Source organism: Euphorbia lathyris, chromosome 8 (assembly GCF_963576675.1).
Source record: "Euphorbia lathyris chromosome 8, ddEupLath1.1, whole genome shotgun sequence".
Lineage (NCBI taxonomy): Eukaryota > Viridiplantae > Streptophyta > Magnoliopsida > Malpighiales > Euphorbiaceae > Euphorbia > Euphorbia lathyris.
Window position 1 is genome coordinate 70,855,240 of NC_088917.1, and position 21,049 is coordinate 70,876,288.

Consider the following 21,049-nt stretch of genomic DNA (forward strand, 5'->3'; position numbering starts at 1 on the left):
AAGTAAGAAATGAGTATTTGAAGCAGAGTAGATGGTAAAATCTTTACATTATTAGCAAAATTGTTTCTTTTATTCGGAATGAGACATTAGACGTTCAAGTGGTTTCTTTTATTGTGACTCGAATCAAATGACCAATTTGGCCGCAGAGTGATATTGAAAGGAATATGTTTGGTTGAATTTAGTTTGTTTTTTAATTTTAAGAGCTACACATATACGAGTCATTTAGAATTATCATGTAACAAACTTTTGAATATTTTGATATTGTATTCTATTTTTGAAATGAATTGTGCATTTAAATTTGAGTGAACAATCAATTTTTACCGGGTATATCATTGTAATATAGAGAATAGAATATAACTAAAAATATAAAAAAAAAATCAAGAATAGGGGTGGTTTTAACCACCTTTATAGCATGAATAGAAAGTTTTAACCGCCTCTATAATTTTTTAGCTACGTTTGACCCTACTCCGTCGGTGATGATTTTCATCGGTCATTCGTAGTTCTGAGCTCCTTTAATGACAGATTTATGGCGGTCGGCAAAATCGTTCCTATGCCTTGGAGGCGTAGCAAAAAAAACTGCCTCCATAGACTGTTTTTATTGTAATGAACTAAGTCTGTTACATATACTAATAACAAATTTTGGTGCCAAACTATCTAATGTGTTTAGTGTATTATGAATATAATTACAAATAGCCAACAAAAAAAAAAAAATGTGTGAAACTATATTAATGTGTAAGTTTTTTATTATATGTCTATAAATGGTTAATACATTTATTGTGTTATTGATATAGTTACAAATAATTCTCTAATATATTTTATTTTCTTGCCGAATTCCCTCCATTTTTTTATTATATGTCATTGTAGGATTTTTAATTTGTTTTTTTATATATCGTTTTTTATTACCAATACAAGTTTAGAAAATAATTACTAAATACTAATATTTAATTATTTATTGGTTTAATACATCATTTGCCCTCCTGAACTTGTTCAAAAAGCTTGATTGGTCCCCTGAACTTTTAAAATGTCTGGATAGCCCCCTGAACTTGCATAAAATGTAATCTATTGATCACTCAGTCGTAAAAAAGTAAGTCAAATGCGAAATATATATTCCCCGAGTTTTAAAAAAAGTAAAACGACCAAAATCGGGATATACGATTCTAATATTAGAGAAGATAAATTTTATAGTTAAGTAAGTAATAACTTCATTTTTAATCCATTTTTAAATTATGTAATAACATTCTAAGATGCGTGGAAACATCTTTCGCATTTAACTTACTTTCTTGCGACCGAGTGATCAATTGATTACATTTTATGCAAGTTCAGGAGGCTATCAGAACACTTTGAAAGTTCAGGGGACCAATCAAGCTTTTTGGACAAATTGAGGGAGCAAATGATGTATTAAGCCTTTTTATAATAAAATGACGAAAAAAGTACCGTATAACAAAAAAAAATATATATTCATATAAACATAAAAATATTATTGCCTAAAAACTACTCAAGCTGTTTTAGACGTAAAATAACTAATTAAAAATTGATATTCAATGTTCTTTTTATAATTATTCCATAAAATATTAATAGCATATTAAAAAATTTATTATATAGAGCCTCTATTTTTTGGAGGCCCTAAGCCACCGTCTCTATTCTATTGCCTAAGGGCAGGGCCGGCCATGTGATCTATAGAGGAGAAAATACGAGTATTCATATTTATTGTATTCAATTTTTTTAAAAAAATTGTATTATTCTGATTTATTTAAAAACAAATTTTGCAGTGTAAGGCGGACCAACTATGTACAATTTTGTATTACTGGTCATGCAATCCTACGCTAATTGTTTGGGAGGGATGCAATAATTCTACAAACTAAGAGAAAAATTAAGACATGTTTAGGACAAGGACAAATCAATGGAGATAACTTTGCAATTAATCACTAGGTTACTTGTTTCGAAATTCACCCTACATTTCCTTCATTCTATTCATCCACATTCGGAAAGATTGGAAGAGGAATTATAAAAAAATTTAGAATAATCCGGGACTAAATTGATCATGCACCATTCAGATGTTGACACATCAGCACAACAAATGGGTTTAGGTACAGTTTCGTCCAACCGGAGATTTAGAAATTTTAAATATTGAATTGAAAGTCAGGGATTTAAAAAACTAAATCTCCAAAATTTGATTGGAAAGCTAAATATCCATAATTATATCATGGATTCGGTCCAAAAAGGGACAAGTTTAGGGGGCTTGGGAGCCTAAATCTAAATTATAAAAAAGAAATTTAGTCTCCATGATATTTCATATTAAGTGACATTATTTTATTGGTTGGATTCAAATAACATAATGGAGTACATGTAAAATTCATATTTTTATCTATTATAATCATACATGTATTCATAGTTAATAAAAGAACAAAGAATTCATGCTTTAGATATCAACAATGGCTTCCATGAAGATTTTCTGCTGAATTTTCATGATTTTCTACTGCTGATTGCAACCGTTTGGCTCTCTTTAATTATTAGTCCATCGAATTACAAATTTTCAATATGGAATCCACAACTAGACATTGTATGGAACTTTTGAATTTTCTTATAAAAGGCATTACATCTTACGAAACAAATTGCAATTTTGGTTTCAGTTACGACCCTATTGCAGATGATTACAACGATGTAGTACTTCTATCGTCAAGGCTATCATCGGGTCTTATAACCTCAATTGTCGCCTTATGAAGTTTGGATTTTTGATTGAAGTCAAGTTGTTAGAAAACGATTCAAGATTTTTCTTATATTGAATACAATTAATGAAGCTCCTAGTGGACATGGTTCTATAGATGATTATTTGCATTATTGACCATGTACAATTGTGGAATTTGATGTAACAAAACAAAACTGGGTAATTAATCTTCAAATTCAATCAATTTAAGTAATTTTATTGAATATTCTTCTAACTCATAACAATATTGAAAAGAATAAAAATATAAGGTGTTATTCTCATAACTCAGTTGCTATATCTAATTTTTATGTTAAATAGTTAGTTTAACACATATGAAATCAATTAGTTCGTGGTGAAATTTCAAGGTGGATAATTCTTTGGTATGTGATATGTTTGTACCTAATTTTTTTTGTAATTGATCAATGTCTCAAAAACACCATACAAATATCTTGTGGTATCGATAGATATTATAGTTAAGATAAAGAAACATTTTTCGTCAATAGACTTCTACACACAAAGTGTAGAGATTGTTAAGGTATATCTAGAATCCTATTTAATTTTAATTTCCTAATTAAATAGGAAAAATTCTTGTATAAGAGGATTCTAAACATGATGTCGAAGCCAAATATTCAGCTTTACAAGTAAACAATGTTAAGACGGCTTACTTTTTAGAACTCCATAAGAAGCGTCATGCCATCTTGAAAATATACAAAGCTAGTGGGGTATTTTGATTATCCTTAGCAGTGGCCTAATCGATATATATATATCATAGTACTAATACATACTTATAAAGTAAATGCTTTTTCTTGGGATTATATTATATTTCACAAAGGAGAAACAAAAGTAGAGAAAGCAAGAGAAGCAAAATGTTTATTAGACAAGTGTAAGTATGTATACATATGATAGTTCCAGCATCTAAAAGTCATTTCTTCAATTTAAATTAAAGTCATTACAAATATATATATCGTTTCCTGGTGGAGAAAAACTGTCTCTTAACAATTAATTGATTCTAAAGAGTTACAAAAATAAATAAATATAATTTCTTTTTTTTAGATGATAGAAATAAGAAAAAGATAGTAAGGCCCTGTTCTTTATTACTTAATTTCAGTAACAATCAGTTCAGTTCAGTTCAATTCAGTTCAGTTCAGTTCAATTCAATTCAATTCAGTTCAGTTCAATTTAATTCAGTTCAGTTCAGTTCAGTATTCAGTTTCAGCATTCAGTTTCAGCATCCAGTTTCAGCATTCAGTAATTTATCATTATTTATTATGTTATAATTATAATTATTATTATTATTATTTATCTATAATTTATCATTATTTATTTATTATTATTATTATTATTATTATTATTTATACTTTATCATTATCTATAAATTAGATAAAAGTCAAGAAATGATAATTTATTAAAGTATATATCGTTTAATAAGAAAATTAAAACTAAAGTATGCATCCATATTTAAAAATTAGGAATTCCATCCATATTATGAATTATTTCTAAAATTTACCGGGATAAAATTGCACCATTTTAGACGTTAGGGGTAAAATTACTCCTAACCCAAAACGTTATGTTTGCACTTTAACCCTTAATTAGAATAAAAAGTTAAGAGTTTATATTCATATGAAAATTTGTATTTAATTTTATAGGCTTTAAATTATATCTAAATTTGTGTTTGTATATAATTTGTATTTTTAATTTAAATTAGCCTCATTTTTATTTAATTTCATAGGCTTTTATCGAGCCAAAATTTTATCAACCCGAGCTTTTATTTGATATTCAATTTAGTTTTCTCTTTAGTAATATATTTATTTATTATTGATATTATTAAATTTATTAGAACCATTATTATTATTATTATTATAAGTTTATTAATGTCCAATATTATCATTAAAATTATTTTAAAGTCTAATATCATCATTATTGTTAAGTTTGGTTAAGCTCGGTAGCATTCAGTTAAGTTCAGTAGTATTCAGTTAAATTCAGTTCAGTTCAGTTCAATTCAGGTCAGTATTCAGTTCAATTCAGTTCAGTTCAGTTCAATTCAGTTCAGTTCAGTTCAATTCAGTTCAGTTCAGTTCAGTTCAGTTTTTTTCAGCGATAAAGAACAGAGCCTAAAAGTAGTACCAAAAGTGTAGAAACCATTCTTGCAATAGACTTGACGCATAACCATTCTTCTTCTCTAAGAGCTTAGAGAAACAAGACTTTCGACGTAGAAACTATAATTAAAAAAATTCAGCTCGATTACAAGACTTGTTTCAATCTTTTTAAAAATTCTTCCTTTAAGATCATATAAATATATGCGTCAATGTGAGATAAGAAGAACATTTTCTCCATCTTTAGAATATCCCCAATATTGTAAACAAAGGCCTAACTCACCCCAAAAGGTACCTCAAAGGGTGAGGATTGCCTCACATATTTAAGGAGCCATATATCTTCCTCATTTAGTGGCTAACTTTTCTCTTTTATCTTAACTCCAATTTTTTAAGCCACTGCATGAAGAGAAAACATATTATTATGTTTTAGACTATAGAGTAAGGTGCCATCAATTTCAGTAAATAATTTTATATTTCATTCAAATATTGACAGTTATATGTGTATAGTTGAATGAGTTGATTAATGTGTTTAAAATTATGTGTTTGTGTGCTCGTGTGCTGACCCGTTATAATATTATGACTATCATATTTAGTTAAACATTAGATTGTTACACAAACATCTTCATATTTGAAATTGAAATTCATTTTTTTTTCAAATCGTAAATACATTGGACAATTTAGAGTGAAATAAGTCATTGTGATTGAAATGGAATTCTTGTGAGACATTAAGCTCGACAACAGTGGGATCCGAACAATTGGCATGGGTTTGATTATTTCTAGTTTGATTATTTATTTGAAATAAAACCTTATATTTTTATAGTTTGATTATTTATTTTCAGTTAAAAATAGAGTATTAGTATGTTTTTGTTAAAACGTGATTTAGTAGTGATCTAAGGACAAAATTATCAACAAAATCAATTTAAAAAAGAAGAAATAATTCAAACAAGTGATTTCGATGAAATACTTATTTTCATTCCCTTTAAAAGCATTAGGACACTTGTAGATCCCAATATGCATCAAATTTTGTGAAAAGGGAATAAAGGAACTCATTTATTAGCTGCAATAAATGCATGTGTTGGCAAAAAAATGAGTGAGGAAGATGAAATTCGGATTGTGGTAGAGCAATCCACATTCTATGTGTGGAAGGGAGGGTTTCGTTACGTAGTTAATAGCATTTTCGATTGAAAAGAGCAACAGAAGATACACTACAAGAAAGTCGGTCTATAACGACCAAATTTAACGAAGGTACCTCTAGTATCCTCGTTAAAAATGTTTTTTTACGAGGATAAAAAGTTACTCTCGTTATAAATTACATTAATTAGTGACCGTAAATAAAACTCGATGTTATTAGTTTATAATACTCTCGTTATTGATATATCATTTATTAACCTCATAAAAACACAGTCGCTATTACTAAACTACCGTTGTAATAAATTTTCTAAAATTTGGGGCGAAAATATTAAATTTTTTATAACAATTTTTTTTTGTTCGTGATTTGCTAAAATCACAAATTGAGAGGTAATTCTTTATTTATTTTTTTTGGCAAAAACCCTTTTAAACCTTGAGTTATTGAAAAAAAGATTTCGTAGACACAGGACGTGACTCAAAAAAACCTATCTATCATTTTAGGTTTACTCCACCGCCGCCGTCCCCAAAGCCCTGTCAAATTTCAATTTACCCATCTCTGCCTCTGTTACCGTCCCTCATAGACGAAGAATTCCACCGGCACCCACGTTGTTACTATTTCCACCACTCGTTTCTCTCTTCGACATTCACATGTATTTGATTCGATCCTTGCATTCTCTAAAAGCTCCTTCTACTCATTCTTTGATGAAAGACCTATCGTTCCACTGCGTGAATGGATTGATGAAGATCGCATTGTGGTAAACCATTTCTAGATTTATTCATTATTTTCATTTCCTTTTGGTTTTTCACTGACCATTGCTTAATCAACGTTACTAGCATATGAACTTTTCATTTGTTTTACTGAAATTTGAACAATTCCTAGGTTATCAATCAATTTCTTTATCATTTGCATTTACCTTTTTTTTTCTCTCCCTCTTAAGTGGTTAGAAAGGATTATTGGCGAGTTATGAGTATTTGGTATTAAAATGATATAGCTTATGATTGTGTTCTGGAGTAAATTTACCCATTTCATGTTACTGACTTGTTTCATTTCAAATTTCAATTCATGAAAGGGCTTTTTAATTGAGTGATTGTAGTAGAATCAGGAATTTTCAGTTGTTACATGTTAGTCGCTTAGGCTTATGGATTTTGGTTGCGCATTCATGCCCAGAATCTGTTCAGGTGAAGTGCTTTGGTCCTTTGTTACAGCAAGTGATGTATTTCCTGTTCTGTTTTTGCAATAACCGGTCTGAAGGGCATCTAGTCTTTTCTGTTATGGAATCTAATCTGCATTAAGAAAAAAAACCAGACAAACCCGTTATTTAAAAAACAGAACATGAAAGACAGCACCCCTTTAAATAGAGTTCTAGCTTTGTTTGGTTGGCTAAATTCTCACATGCCGGTTATATGAGCGAGTGGGCGGCTTTCCCGTAAGAAAAGGAAAGGACTGGACTGTGAGACTCCAGTATTGAGGGAGCCTGGGTGGAAGCACAAAAAAGAGAGTGTAAAATCAAAGTAAAGATATTGATGAGGAACCATCAACGGGCTTCGATCTATATGACCTCCGGGAAGTACAAGAAAATGCAATAGAAAATGATTAAATCTGATACAGAATGTTATGTGTTTCTCAGGAGATATTCTCCCTTATTACTGGAACTCAATATCTACTTGAAGGTTTCATATGCTTCATAGATAGTTCCTTATTGTGTATAATGCAATTTAGCTATCAAGGTTTTTAATAATGTCAATTTTTGGCCTTTATTGTTAACTTTTATTCATTGTTTCCAGATGTTACGAACCCTGATCAATGCCCTCGAAAAAAATTCTATTGAAATTGAGCTTATATGGCTTTATTTCATTCAATTTGGAACTTTATACATGAAAGAGAAACATTCATGCTCTTTTAGATGGAACTTGCCGTATCAGGTGAAGAATAGTTGTTCATTTCTCCATTTCACTAAAGACCCAATGAAAATATGTGCAAAAGCCTCTGTTTATTTTCCAGCTATCACTTCTCGCTGAAATTCTGCTATTTCTGTTCACTGCCGATGTTGTTTGGTTGATGCTAGTTATGTTGCGGTTGACGTTAGTGGCTCTTTTGGTTGTGTCCTTCAAGTTGAGAATATATATTGTGTGGGTTACAATTTCGGTATGCTTTCTAACTGCTCCTCTCCTAGTTCTGCATATCCGAGGGCCTGTGCTATATGCATAATATAAGATGCTCTGTTTTGGTTTGGGATTGAAAGCAGTTTGTTGGTTGATGAATTACTGCAGGCATGAAAGAGAAGCTAAGTTAGGTTTCCAATATTTTATTCTGTTCTTTCATTTAAGATTGAATTAATTAGCTCAATTTTGCTGTACAAACTTTATGGTATCAATAGCTGAAAAGTGACCTATCTTAGGTGCTTTATGTTGATTAGGGGATGAAGATCTCACTTCAAATAAGATGATTGACTGAATTAGGCTAAGTTGAAGTGCCTTTCCGTTACATGCCTACACATTCATGGCTGTGTAACTGGACATACAAATGTATTCACAATTACATTCGTGGTTGTAACATTCCCTGTGATGTGATTCACTTTGCTAAATAAGTATATGTTTCATAACTATGATTTCTTTGCTCGTAATTATCTAATAATATATGAGATTTCCTTTTTTTATTGGTCAAATACTCTAGTTTGAATTGAAGTCCCTTCATTTTTTGCAGAGTGATATTGCTGCAGCATGTGCAGTGGCAGATTTAGATTTCCAGCCTCTTCTAAAGCCATGTCAACTAGTTGGTGTGATCTTTCTTTTTCTGCTGTACCGAAAGGGCATTGGAGGTAGTTCTCATATTTCTTTATGGTTCTGTTGTGTTTGATATCTGCCTTCTTGAGCCCTCCTTTAAAGAGTGTATCATTCAAGATGGTTATGAAATATATTGACCAATTAACTATTCCCTTGAAGCAGTCTATAGCATTCTCGAAATTTGTTCCGTATTATGCTCTAAAGATCTAAAGGCAGTTACAATTATGATTTTTTTAGTAGATAAAAAAAGAGGTTCTGCACTGTATTAAACTTGACGAAATAGTCTATGGGAAAATATGACACATATAACTTTGATATAGAGACTGAGGCTGGGTCTGATAATTTATGTAAAAGAACACCATACTTCACATAAGTAGAGTGTTTGTTGCTGGTCCCCTAGCCATGCAACATTTAGCATTGTATTACCATTGGAAACAGTCTCAAGGGAATTAGTTCTGTTCAAATAAGTATAATAGTTTTAGATTTGTTAAGATATGTGATTTCAATTTTGTCATGTAATATGGACATATCACATCAACTGTTTGATATGTTCCTCTTTGGCTGAAGTGTACAAGGAAGCCTCTTGTTGGTTGGATGGTTATCTAACCTATTATAGATATTCTTTCCATGTCTAATTATTAATGAACAATTTTTCCCTCTTATTGAATCTGTTGTGATCCTTGAAGGAGTCATTATAAATCTCTAACATCACCTTGTAATTCTAGGACTGATTCACTTGTCCTTAGTGTTAAAGGAAGGCATTGACCTTTTCCTTATTGAGATAGTGATAATTAAGAGATCAGCAAGCTGTCTCTTTTCCTCATTTGTTCCTTGAGTTGAAGATACAATTTTAACACTACTAAAAAAATTAAATTATGTAAAAACCTTAGTCCTGTTTGCTGAATCCTTGAATATTATTTTTCTTAAGTTGAGCCCTCAAATTATTATTTCAGCCAACATTGATACAATTAACTTCACTCATTTATTATTATTATTATATTTTCATTTGTTGAATTCAAGGGTTCAATGTGTATCATAAGCACATTGCTAGGGTCTAATGTAACAAAGTAAAAGTTTGATGACTCAGCAGATAGAAACAAAAAATCTAGGGGCTTGATAGTGGTTTTTCTGAAATCCAAATTATGGGGAAGGGGGAGTTGATCCTTCATTGATGGTCGCATATCTCATTCTGTGGAAAAAGAAAAAATATTCATATTTTGCTGCTCCCATATCATTTAAGGAAACATATTGATAACTTGCAAACTCAGCATAGTTTCAAGAGTCTAGTTGGTCATGATTCTCTAATTGGGTTCACCTTATATAATTTGATTTGCCTTCAATTCAGGTTTGCAATTTCTTGGTGGGTTTATTCTTCCTGAACATGATAGATATTTTTGGAGTTACTCCAGTGTGTAGTGGCTTTGGGAGTGTATCGTTGTTAGATGTTATATTTTCTTATTATTTTATAGTGAAACTAGAGGATACTCTCTTGAGGAGATTGAAATGTCACTAAACCCCAAAAAAACCCAGCCAAGGACAAGTAGTAGTAAACCATCTCCAAACAAGCAGGAGATGAACCAACAAGTTGCATATAAAATCCTTGCATTTTTCTTTTCTAATCTTAATATATATCTTGGTGATCATTATTGCTAGGTTTACCAACCTTGGACAAATCACTCGAGTTCCATTCTTGGGATTTCTTTCTAATACTGTATTTCTTATATAGAATCAATAAATTTCATTTTCTATATCCCTTCTGTTAATGTTATCTAGTTTGCTAACAACTCTCACCATATTAAGGTACAGTTGAACTTATTTTAATTGTTATCATACAAGCATATTTGTTGCTTTTACTTTTATTTTTTTTATTGCTGATGTTTAGTCAAATATGTCCGGTTGCTACATTTCTAGCTTTATTTTGAGCAACTCCTGAGTTATTACTACATGGACTTATTGGAATCAATGTGTTAGCATTAGGGACTGCTCCATTGACAAATTCAGTTGAGGATGTGCTTGCAACTCTAAGTGCAAATGACTATTGGGTTGGGTTGTAAGTCAAAACAAAAGAATGCCTATGTTGTTGAAATTAAATTAATAGTGCAGTGGTTGCTTAATTTGACATATTGTGTGTTGTCAATCATGAAATGTTCTTCCAGGATAATGCATCCTATGGTATTAGGTGATTATCCTGCAACTATAAAGAAAAATACTGGCTTAAGACTACCTATATTTACCAATCATGAATCCAAACAACTTAAGGGTCCATTTTACTTTGTGGGAGTAAACCATTATGCCTCGGTACTCATCAAAGACAACCCCATCATCCCCGACTTGAACTTCAGGGATATCTTCGTTGACATGGCAGTCGATATGATCGGTAACCCTTTTCTTTGTTTCAATTGCTGATTTCTTAACATTTCCATATGTTTAGTTTCAAATGCTTATAATTTGGTCACGTTACTTCCCACTAAGGGACTCTAGATTGTGTGTCGGTAGCTTTGTCCGGAGCACTCTTTTCGTGGACAAAGCCTTTGCTGCTGGTTAGCTTTAAAGTGTTGTTATGCTTTAGATCATTAATAGCCTTTGGTATTAGTTTGTTATTGAGAAATTACTTCTGATTTTGATTTGCAGGTGATTAGTGGAATCAACAGAGGATCAAGCTGTGTAATCATATGTATGGACTTTCTTGAGCATTATTCACCATCTTTTATTAGTTTGTTTACCCCAGTATTATGTTACTGAAGGACTTTTGACAAATCACATTCTAACTATGAGATTGCCTCACAAAGTCTGTATCTGAGATAGAACATTACATGAGTTTTATCTTTTCCCCCCAACAAATCATTATATTCTACCCCCTTGTTGAAAGGATGATTTGTGTCTTGAAATTCCTTGAGGTTTTACTCATGAGTTGCTCCTGGTGCTCGAGAGGCATTAATTTCCGGTGTTCCATCTTTATCAATATCTCTGAACTCGTTAGTTCATGATATTTTGTTCTTCTTTTCTGCTTTTGTACATATAGTATTTTTTCTTCGTTTCTCTTATATCCTTATCCTAATTGTTTTTTATTTACATTTGTAACTGTAATAGGTAATTGCTCTGTTCAGTTGGATTGTTCTTCTGAGATGGGACTTGGGACAATTTTGTTGAAGTAACTTTACAGACATCGTGAATTATTGACTATCATTTCAATTATGTTAAGTACAAACACGTTGATTTATTTTTCTGTGTTAGAAAGAACAAGAACCAACAGTTCATTTCGTTATTTATGCACTTTTGTTCTCAATTTTGTTAAAAAGACAAATTGGTATATATTTTATTGAAGTGATTGAATTTATGTTTAAATTAGTGCATTTGTATTTTAGTGTACTAAATATTTAGTTACAAATTTCATATTTAATGAAAGTATATATGGAAAAAACATCTATTAACGACGATAAAATATATAAATAATGACCGTTTATTCAATCATTAAAATATCATAACAACGATGGTAGAATATACAAATAACGATCATTTATTCACTCATTAAAATGTTATAATGACGACGGTAGAATACGCACATAACGACTGTACATTCACTCGTTACAATATCATAATAGTGACTGTAGAATACGCAAATAATGACCGTTTATTCACTCCTTAAAATTCCATAATAATGACGGTAGATTAGTTGATAACGACATTAATTACTTTCATAATTATTGAGTATTAACGATGGTTTATTTGTAGTCGTTGTTTGTTTCAACGACAGGACCACTTATACCGTCGTTAATACTTTTGACCTCGGAGGTTTTAACGAGGGGCCACGACGGTATATACTCTCGTTGTAAGTTAGTAACGACGGTATTTATATATTTAACGACGAAATTTACTCTTGTTATAGAACTAATTTCTTGTAGTGAGTGATACTTGTAGTTAAATGGTTAGATAGGATGTGCATTGAGTAACCAAGACCAGTTTTGATCTGTGGTTTCTCCATAAAAAAATTTATTTTTCGATTTTGCATTAAATATGGAGCAATAAACGTTTTCATATTTGAAATTAAAATTCATTTTTTTTTGTTTTCCAAATTAATCCCTGCATTGGAATCCAAAATGATATGAATATCTAAACCATCTAGAAAATTGAACAACTAAGCAGGAAAAAAGTTGTTTTTTTTTCCTCCTTTTTTATGATATTTGCATAAGAAATTCTCGGTTTAATATTTTTTTTAAATCAATAATAATCGGATTACATTGAGGCATTATATATTCATGAACCATCTTGAAAAATAAAATTAATATAAAATGAATAAAAATTTAATAAAATGCAATAAGAAAACGTGTTCTTCACATGGACATATGCAAACAAGAAACTGAACTACAGTTTAATGAAACTTAAGAAATAAATACATTTTTTTTATTGAAAGCGGGGGATTGAGACCCGAATTCTGGACATCCCAAGGGGATTGAGACCCGAATTCTGGAAATCCCAGCTATGCTGGCACCCCTAGAACCCGAGACCAAGGACCCGAATGAATTAATAAATAAATAAAAAATGAAAGAATACAAAGAGGGTCCGCCATATCGACGTTAAGAGAACCAAAAATTGTCTCTACCTATCAAGTCGGCTAAGACTAGGCTGTTACAGAAAGAAGGGTATTCCCCCCACCACGTATTTGAGTGACCAAGTCTAGCGTGATTGGCCAATGCGTCGGCGACGCAATTACCCTCCCGCAGCGTATAAAGTAAAGAAGAACACAAACATCAATTCAGAAATTAATCGATTGATATTAATAAAATCGAAACCAAGTTGTTAGTCGAAATCAGCAAGAAAAGTCCATTAACGATCGAGAGACAATGGTGAAATTTTCAGCCACCACGATGAAATTTCCGATGAATTCTCCGATGTATTTTCCAGATTAATCTGTTTGGAGATGAAGGCTAATGAAGAAGAATGAGTAATTACAAAGAGAGAAAAATGCAATTCATAAAATAATCATTTATTATGACTATTAACTACAGATTTTTGCATTAAATGATCAGACCATTGGATCAAAATCAGTGGTTGAGATTTTGGTTCCATTTAGGGTCTAGATGGTTACTAGTACCATATGTATGTATATTATTTCTAAGTGATCATTGATAGGTGGCATTAAATTGGTGCTCAAGATATATATCAAGTTCATGATAGCATTGCGGCTCTGAAATTATTAAAAGGCCCACCAGCTCCCTAAACTTGTCCATAAAAGTAGATTGACTCTTTGAATTTTGTTAGTGTCTCACCCGCTCCCTAAACTTGCTAATTTCGTATCACCAGCTCCTTAAACTCGTGTGTATAAATAGATTAGCTCCATGAACTTTGCAAGTGTCTCATCAAATCCATAAACTTGCTTATTCTGTAATAACTAAATAAAAAAACCAAAATACTAACTCTCGATCATTTTCTTAAAGGGTCTTTTTAATTTCAATTTCCTAATTAAACAGGATTCTATACATGATGTCATAGCCAAATATTCAGCTTTACAAGTAGACAATGTTAAGACGGCTTGCTTTTTAGAACTCCATAAGAAACGTCGTGCCATCTTGAAAATATACAAAGCTAGTTGTGGTATTTCGATTATCCTTAGCAGTGGCATAATCACTATATATATCACAGTACTGAGCTACATACTTATAAAGTAAATGTCTTTTCTTGGGATTATATTATATTGCACAAAAGAGAAACAAAAGTAGAGAAAGCAAGAGAAGAAGAATGTTTATTAGACAAGTGTAAGTATGCAACATCTAAACGTCATTCTTTAATTAAATTAAAGTCATTACAAATATATATATCACTTCCTGATGGAGCAAAATTCTGTCTTAACAATTAATTGATTATAAAGAGTTACAAAAATAAATAAATGTAATTTCTTTTTTTAGATAATAGAAATAATAAAAGATAGTAAAAGTAGTACTAAAAGTGTAGACACCATTCTTGCAATAGACTTGACGCATAACCATTCTTCTTTTCTAAGAGCTTAGAGACACAAGACTTTCAACGCAGAAACTATAATTAAAAATATCCACATTGTCTAGAAGACTTGTTTCAATCTTTTTAAGACTTCTTCCTTTAAGATCATATGAATATATGCGTCCATACGAGATAAGAAGAACCTTATCTCCATCTTTGAAATATCCCAAATATCCTACAGTTTTAGGAATACCCACTTCATCTATAAGAGACAATAATTTAATCCAAGTAAAGTCGACTCCTTCCTTCTTCCTGACATATAAATCAACCTTCAAATCACCCTTCTTCAGCGTGTAAACTGTGACACCAAGAAATCCTTCAAAATTCGTCAAACATATATCATGTTTCCCTTGGATATGGTAACGAGGTTGAGTTACTATGGAGAACGTCTCCTTAGCAACATCAAATGCAAAAATCATATGTGATTCCCATTTTGGTCCATAATAGTATAAAAAATGCACATAACCATCTACAAAACTATTTCCCTTTACAAAACTATTTCCCTCCCAACTTTGTGAATATCAAAATAAGGGAAATCTTAAATCCTTCTCCAACAACTTGACCTCAGCTCAAAAATAAAAACTTGATAAGATGGATTTGATGGTGTAATTAGTACAACCTTGTAATCATCTATATTCGAGTCATAACCAAAACCTATACTCCATTTTCTCCAATTACTATCTGTGGTAAAATTCACAGGGAATGCAGGAAGTTCCTTGTGGCTTCTGGTTGATGGATTGAGTAAAGAAAATTTGTTGTCATCTGCATTCAAAAGAACCAAACCATTGCATGAATCAAGAAACAAGGGGGGAATGTATGGCAACTTAAAATCAAGCATAACCTCTTCTACGGAGCCATCATTGATATCCAAAGCATGAATTTCATTACGATTAGTGTAATTATAAAATTCGAAAATCAGCTTGCGATGAATCCTTTTCTCTCAAGATGTACGAAGATGAGAATAGATAAAGTCTTTGCTATTAATGATGCTAGAAAATGACTTAGAAACACATCTAAAGCGAAGAAGTGACTTCACTGGCAACACTGACAAAATTTCATAGATCAATTCCTGCGGCAGATTTGCCATAGCTTCAAAGCGTCGTCACCCAACTTCCGATTAGTTAGGGTTCACCTTAATTTCTCTCTTCTATTTTGAGTTTTTATTTATTTTGCTTTATCTTGTTGTTGTATTATGTTTATATCTATCCTATATATAATAGCGGAAGCAGAAGAAATTGATAAGAAGTGTTTTAATAGTAATTAAGAAATTTAATAGTATTTAAGAAATTTAAATATCATAACTACTATATTTGATAGATTATCTATTAATAGTAATTAAGAAATTTAAATATCATAACTACTATTTCAGTTTTATCGTTAAAATAAATTCATTAATTACACAACATATACAAATTTCATCAAACAGTTTCATCAATTCAAAACCTTAAATTATAAACAACATCTATCCATCCTCTAAAACTTTCAGAACTATTATTTCATTATTAATTACTAATTCACTTTTGTGTTACTATATATATATATATATATATAGGGGTGAGATCCAGCGTGACAAGGGTTTAAGTTGTGACAAAGAGCTTATTATGTGACATAACAAAACTACGTAGTTTTGATGATAATTAAAAAGGGAAAGGTGGCAAATTGGTAAATAAAATGAAAGAGAGGATAGATAAAATTGTTTTATTCTTTTCTTTAAAATACATTTTCTCGACATCTCTAACATCGTTTTTTGAAAATTTTTATACTATTAGACTCATCTAAATTAGACGGTCATTTTAAGATACCTGAAGCTCAAGTAAAAAATTTTCCGGTGAACGGAATCCGGGTGGGCGTTTTTTGGCGAGAAAAAACGTGCCCAGAAAATTCTCAAAAAATTCCAGAAAATGTAAAACATTATTCTAAGAAACTTTAATTCTTGGTTCCAAATAGGATTTATTACGGTTTAGTCCCAATAAAACATTTTCCTTAATTTTATCCATTTTACATGCTTCAACAATTTGTTGGGACTATACCGTAAGAAATCCCGCTTCGACCCAAGAATTAAAGTTTCTTAGAATAATGTTTTACATTTTCTGAAAGTTTTTGAGAATTTTTTGGGTACTTTGTTTCTCGCCAGAAAACGCCCACCCGGATTCCGTTCACCAGAATTTTTTTTACTTGAGCTTCAAGGATCTTAAAATGACCGTCTAATTTAGACGAGTCTAATAGTATAAAAATTTTCAAAAAACAAGGCCAGAAATGTCGGGAAAATGTATTTTAAAGAAAAGAAATAAAACATTTTTCTGTTGGAACAATACAAGTATTATGTTGGAACAAATGGTAAACTGATTTGCAACAATGTAAGTATGACAAAAAACGTACTCAGAAAATTATCAAAAAATTTGAAAACATGTAAAACGTCATTTTAAGAAACTTTAATTCTTGGCTCAAAGCGAAATTCCTTACAGTTTTGACCCAATAAATTGTTGAAGCATGTACAATGGATAAAATTAAGGAACAAGTTTTATTAGGACTAAACCGTAAGAAATCCCGCTTCGACCCAAGAATTAAAGTTTCTTAGAATAATGTTTTACATTTTTTGAAATTTTTTTAGAATTTTTTGGACACTTTTTGTCTTGCCAGAAAACGCCAACTCGGATTCCGTTCACTGGAATTTTTTTTACTTGAGCTTCAGGGATCTTAAAATGACTGTCTAATTTAGACGAGTCTAATAGTATAAATTTTTTCGAAAAACGAGGTTAGAAATGTCAGAAAAATGTATTTTAAAGAAAAGAAATAAAACAATTTTCTGTTGGAACAATATAAGTATTATGTTGGAACAAATGATACATTGATTTGGAACAACGTAAGTAGGATAAAAAACGTGTCCAGAAAATTATCAAAAAATTCCAAAACATGTAAAACATTATTTTAAGAAACTTTAATTCTGGGCTCAACGCGAGATTCCTTACCGTTTTTACCCAACAAATTGTTGAAGCATGTAAAATGGATAAAATTAAGGAAAAGGTTTTATTGGGACTAAACCGTAAGAAATCTCGCTTTGACCCAAGAATTACAGTTTCTTAGAATAATTTTTTACATTTTCTGGAATTTTTTGAGAATTTTCTGGACACTTTTTTGCTTGCCAGAAAACGTCCAGCCGGATTCCGTTCATCAGAATTTTTTTTACTTGACCTTCATGGATCTTGAAATGACCGTTTAATTAAGACGAGTCCAACGGTATAAATTTTTTTGAAAAACGAGGTTGGAAAAGTCGGGAAAATGCATTTTAAAGAAAAAAAATAAAACAATTTTCTCTTTCCTTTTATTTACAAATTTATCACCTCCTTTTGGTTAATTACAAAATTGGTCATTGTCATACAATAAGGCTTATCACACCATAAGAGATGTGTCACACCTGATCTCTCATATATATATATATATATATATATAATAGCGGAAGTTTAGAGAATTGATAAGAAGTGTTTTAGAGGTCTTTTCGCTTAATTGGCATCGTAGAAGAGAATATTTGAGTTAAAGTTATCTATATAGAAATTGAAATATCATAACTATTATATTAAGATCATAAATATTATTTCGATTTTTTTGTAAAAATAAATTCATTATTTACACAGCTTATACAAATTTCATCAAAACAGTTTCATCAATTCAAAACCTTGAATTATAAATAGCATCTATCCATCCTCTGAAAATTTTAGAACTATTATTTCATTATTAATTACTAATTCACATTTGTGTTGCTATATGTAATAACGGAAGCATATAGAATTGATAAGAAGTGTTTTAGATGTATTTTCGCTTAGTTGGCATCGTAGAAGAGAATATATGAGTTTCAATTATCTATATTAATAGTAATTAAAAAAAATTAAATATCATAACTATTATATTAATATCATAAATACTAGGAAAAAGTACAAAAATAAACATTGTGGTTACACCTGTTTTCGAACAACACCCGTGTGGTTTAAAAGTTTGCAAAATGGTACCTTGAGGTTCATTCCGTTAACAAACACATAACAAATTGACTAACAGTGTTAAAAGTCAAAGGGAAAAGAGTTAATTTGGTCCTTATATTTATTTATTTTTATAAATTAATCCGCTTATTATCTAATTATCACAAACAAACCCCAAAAGAAGAAATAAAAATCAATTATATCATCTTCCCCACCTAATTTTTCATTCGGCTGTGTTGGTTGTTAAAGTTCAGAAACTAATAAATGAGATAACAGTGTAGTTATATTTTGGGATATTTTCCTGGCAGCAAATATTTGTTGATATGAACTATCTAATTCATATGGAATGTTCTCCATCTTTAGTTCGCATGCACCTTTTACTTAAGGATATAAATTCTTTTCAGCATAAGTGTGATCTTATCTGCCTAATTTTTCTGTTTTAGAGAGAGAAAAATTAAGAGAGAAGAGAGAGAAAGAAGAAAAAAAAGAAATCAAAGAGATGGAGAAGATGGTATAATTGATCTTTTTTGGGTTTGTTTATGATAATTAGATAATAAGGAGGTTAATTTATAAAAATAAATAAATATAAGGACCAAATTAACTCTTTTCCCTTTAACTTTTAACACCGTTAGTCAATTTGATATGTGTTTGCTAACGGAATGAACCTCAAGGTACCATTTTACAAACTTTTAAACCACACGAGTGTTGTTCGAAAACATGTGTAACAACAAGGTTTATTTTTGTATTTTTCCCTAAATACTATTTCAGTTTTTTTTGTGAGGCATTTTCACTTACTTGGCATCGTAAGAGAAAATATATGAGTTTAAATTATCTATTAATAGTAATTAAAAAATTGAAATATCATAACTATTACATTAATATCATAAATACTATTTCAGTTTTATCATTAAAATAAATTCATTAATTACACATCCTCTACAAATTTCATCAAACAGTTTCATCAATTCAAAACCTTGAATTATAAATAGCATATATCCATCCTCTTAATCTTTTAGAACTATTGTTTCATTATTAATTACTAATTCACCTTTGTGTTACTATATCTAATAGCGTAAGCAGAGAGAATTGATAAGAAGTGTTTTAGAGGCTTTTTCACTTAGTTGGCATCGTAGGAGAGGATATATGAGTATAAATTATCTATATTAATAGTAATTTAAGAAATTGAAATATCATAACTACTTTATTAATATCAGAAATACTATTTCTATTTTATCGCTAAAATAAATTGATTAATTACATAGTCTATACAAATTTCAGCAAACAGTTTCATCAATTCAAAACCTTGAATTATAAATAACATCTATTCATAGAAAACATCTCTTTAGCAACATTAAATGCAACAATTTTATGTGCTTTCCTCAGTCTTCCATTGCATAAAAAATGCATATAACGATCTACAAAACCATGTCCATCCCTAGCTTTATGAATAACAATCTAAGGAAAATCTGGAATCCTTTTCCAACAATTTGACCTCAACTCAAAAATTCAAACTTGATAGGATGGATTTTGTGGGTATAATTAGTAAAACCTTGTAATCATATGTACTCGAGTCATAACCGAAACCTAAATTACGGATTCTCCAATTACTAAATACAATAAAATTCACAAGGAATTCAGGAAGAAAACGATTTAGAAACACATCTAAAACCAATAAGTGACTTCCCTGACAACACTAACAAAATTTCATAGATCAATTCCGGCCGCAGATTTTCCATGGCTTCGAAGCGCCCTCACCCAACACTAATTTCACTCTTTTATTTTGAGTTTTTTTTTTATTTTGTTGTTTTATATATCTAATTAGAACATATTATCCTTGACCTAAACTTTTATTTACAAAAAAAAAAAAGAACATACCATCCTTTTACATTCTTTTATCTCTTCCAAACAAATATTTTTCTTATGGCCATGTTTAGCAAATACCTATTAACTGTCAGCTGATAGCCAGTTACATTAGTTGTTAGCAGTTTACCTTTTTGGTTAGCTGTTTTGACTATTTGATTTGACTAGCTGATTGTGTAAACTTGTTTGGTAAAACTTAGTTGATTGTTAATAACTGTTTGGGTAAATGACAAATAAGGATATGATAAAACATTTATCTGGAGTTAAAGCGTAATTATCAAGGGTAAAAATGTCATTCAAAAGAGACAGGGCAATAAGCTAATTGAAAAAGCTTCTAAAATTAGCTTTTTCAAAATTAGCTTTTTGGATCCAATAAGCTCTTTTAAACATCTCTTCACCAAACACCTAATTTTATCCCAAAAAGCATTTTACCAAACAGGGCCCATATTCATATGGAATAAGGTGTAAAAATACCCACGACGTTTACAACAAGGAGCAATTTTACCCCTAACGTC

At 30.6% G+C, this 21,049-nt stretch overlaps 1 protein-coding gene across 3 annotated transcripts; it reads left to right on the forward strand.

Moving 5' to 3' along the window:
* The first annotated feature begins 6,373 nt into the window (after positions 1-6,373).
* On the forward strand, positions 6,374-12,048 carry LOC136202831 (beta-glucosidase 5-like). 3 transcript variants are annotated; one of them, XM_065993750.1, is made up of 6 exons: positions 6,374-6,680; positions 8,630-8,744; positions 10,681-11,086; positions 11,191-11,249; positions 11,341-11,383; positions 11,800-12,048. In XM_065993750.1, the coding sequence occupies exons 3-6, from the start codon at positions 10,741-10,743 to the stop codon at positions 11,862-11,864; spliced, it is 513 nt and encodes a 170-aa protein (XP_065849822.1). In that variant the 5' UTR covers positions 6,374-6,680; positions 8,630-8,744; positions 10,681-10,740; the 3' UTR covers positions 11,865-12,048. The 3 variants fall into 3 exon arrangements, 1 of the variants encoding a protein (XP_065849822.1); XR_010674618.1 differs by lacking the exons at positions 10,681-11,086; positions 11,191-11,249 and adding an exon at positions 7,711-7,848; XR_010674617.1 differs by lacking the exons at positions 10,681-11,086; positions 11,191-11,249 and having other exon boundaries at positions 6,376-6,680; positions 11,800-12,045.
* Positions 12,049-21,049: the final 9,001 nt, after the last annotated feature.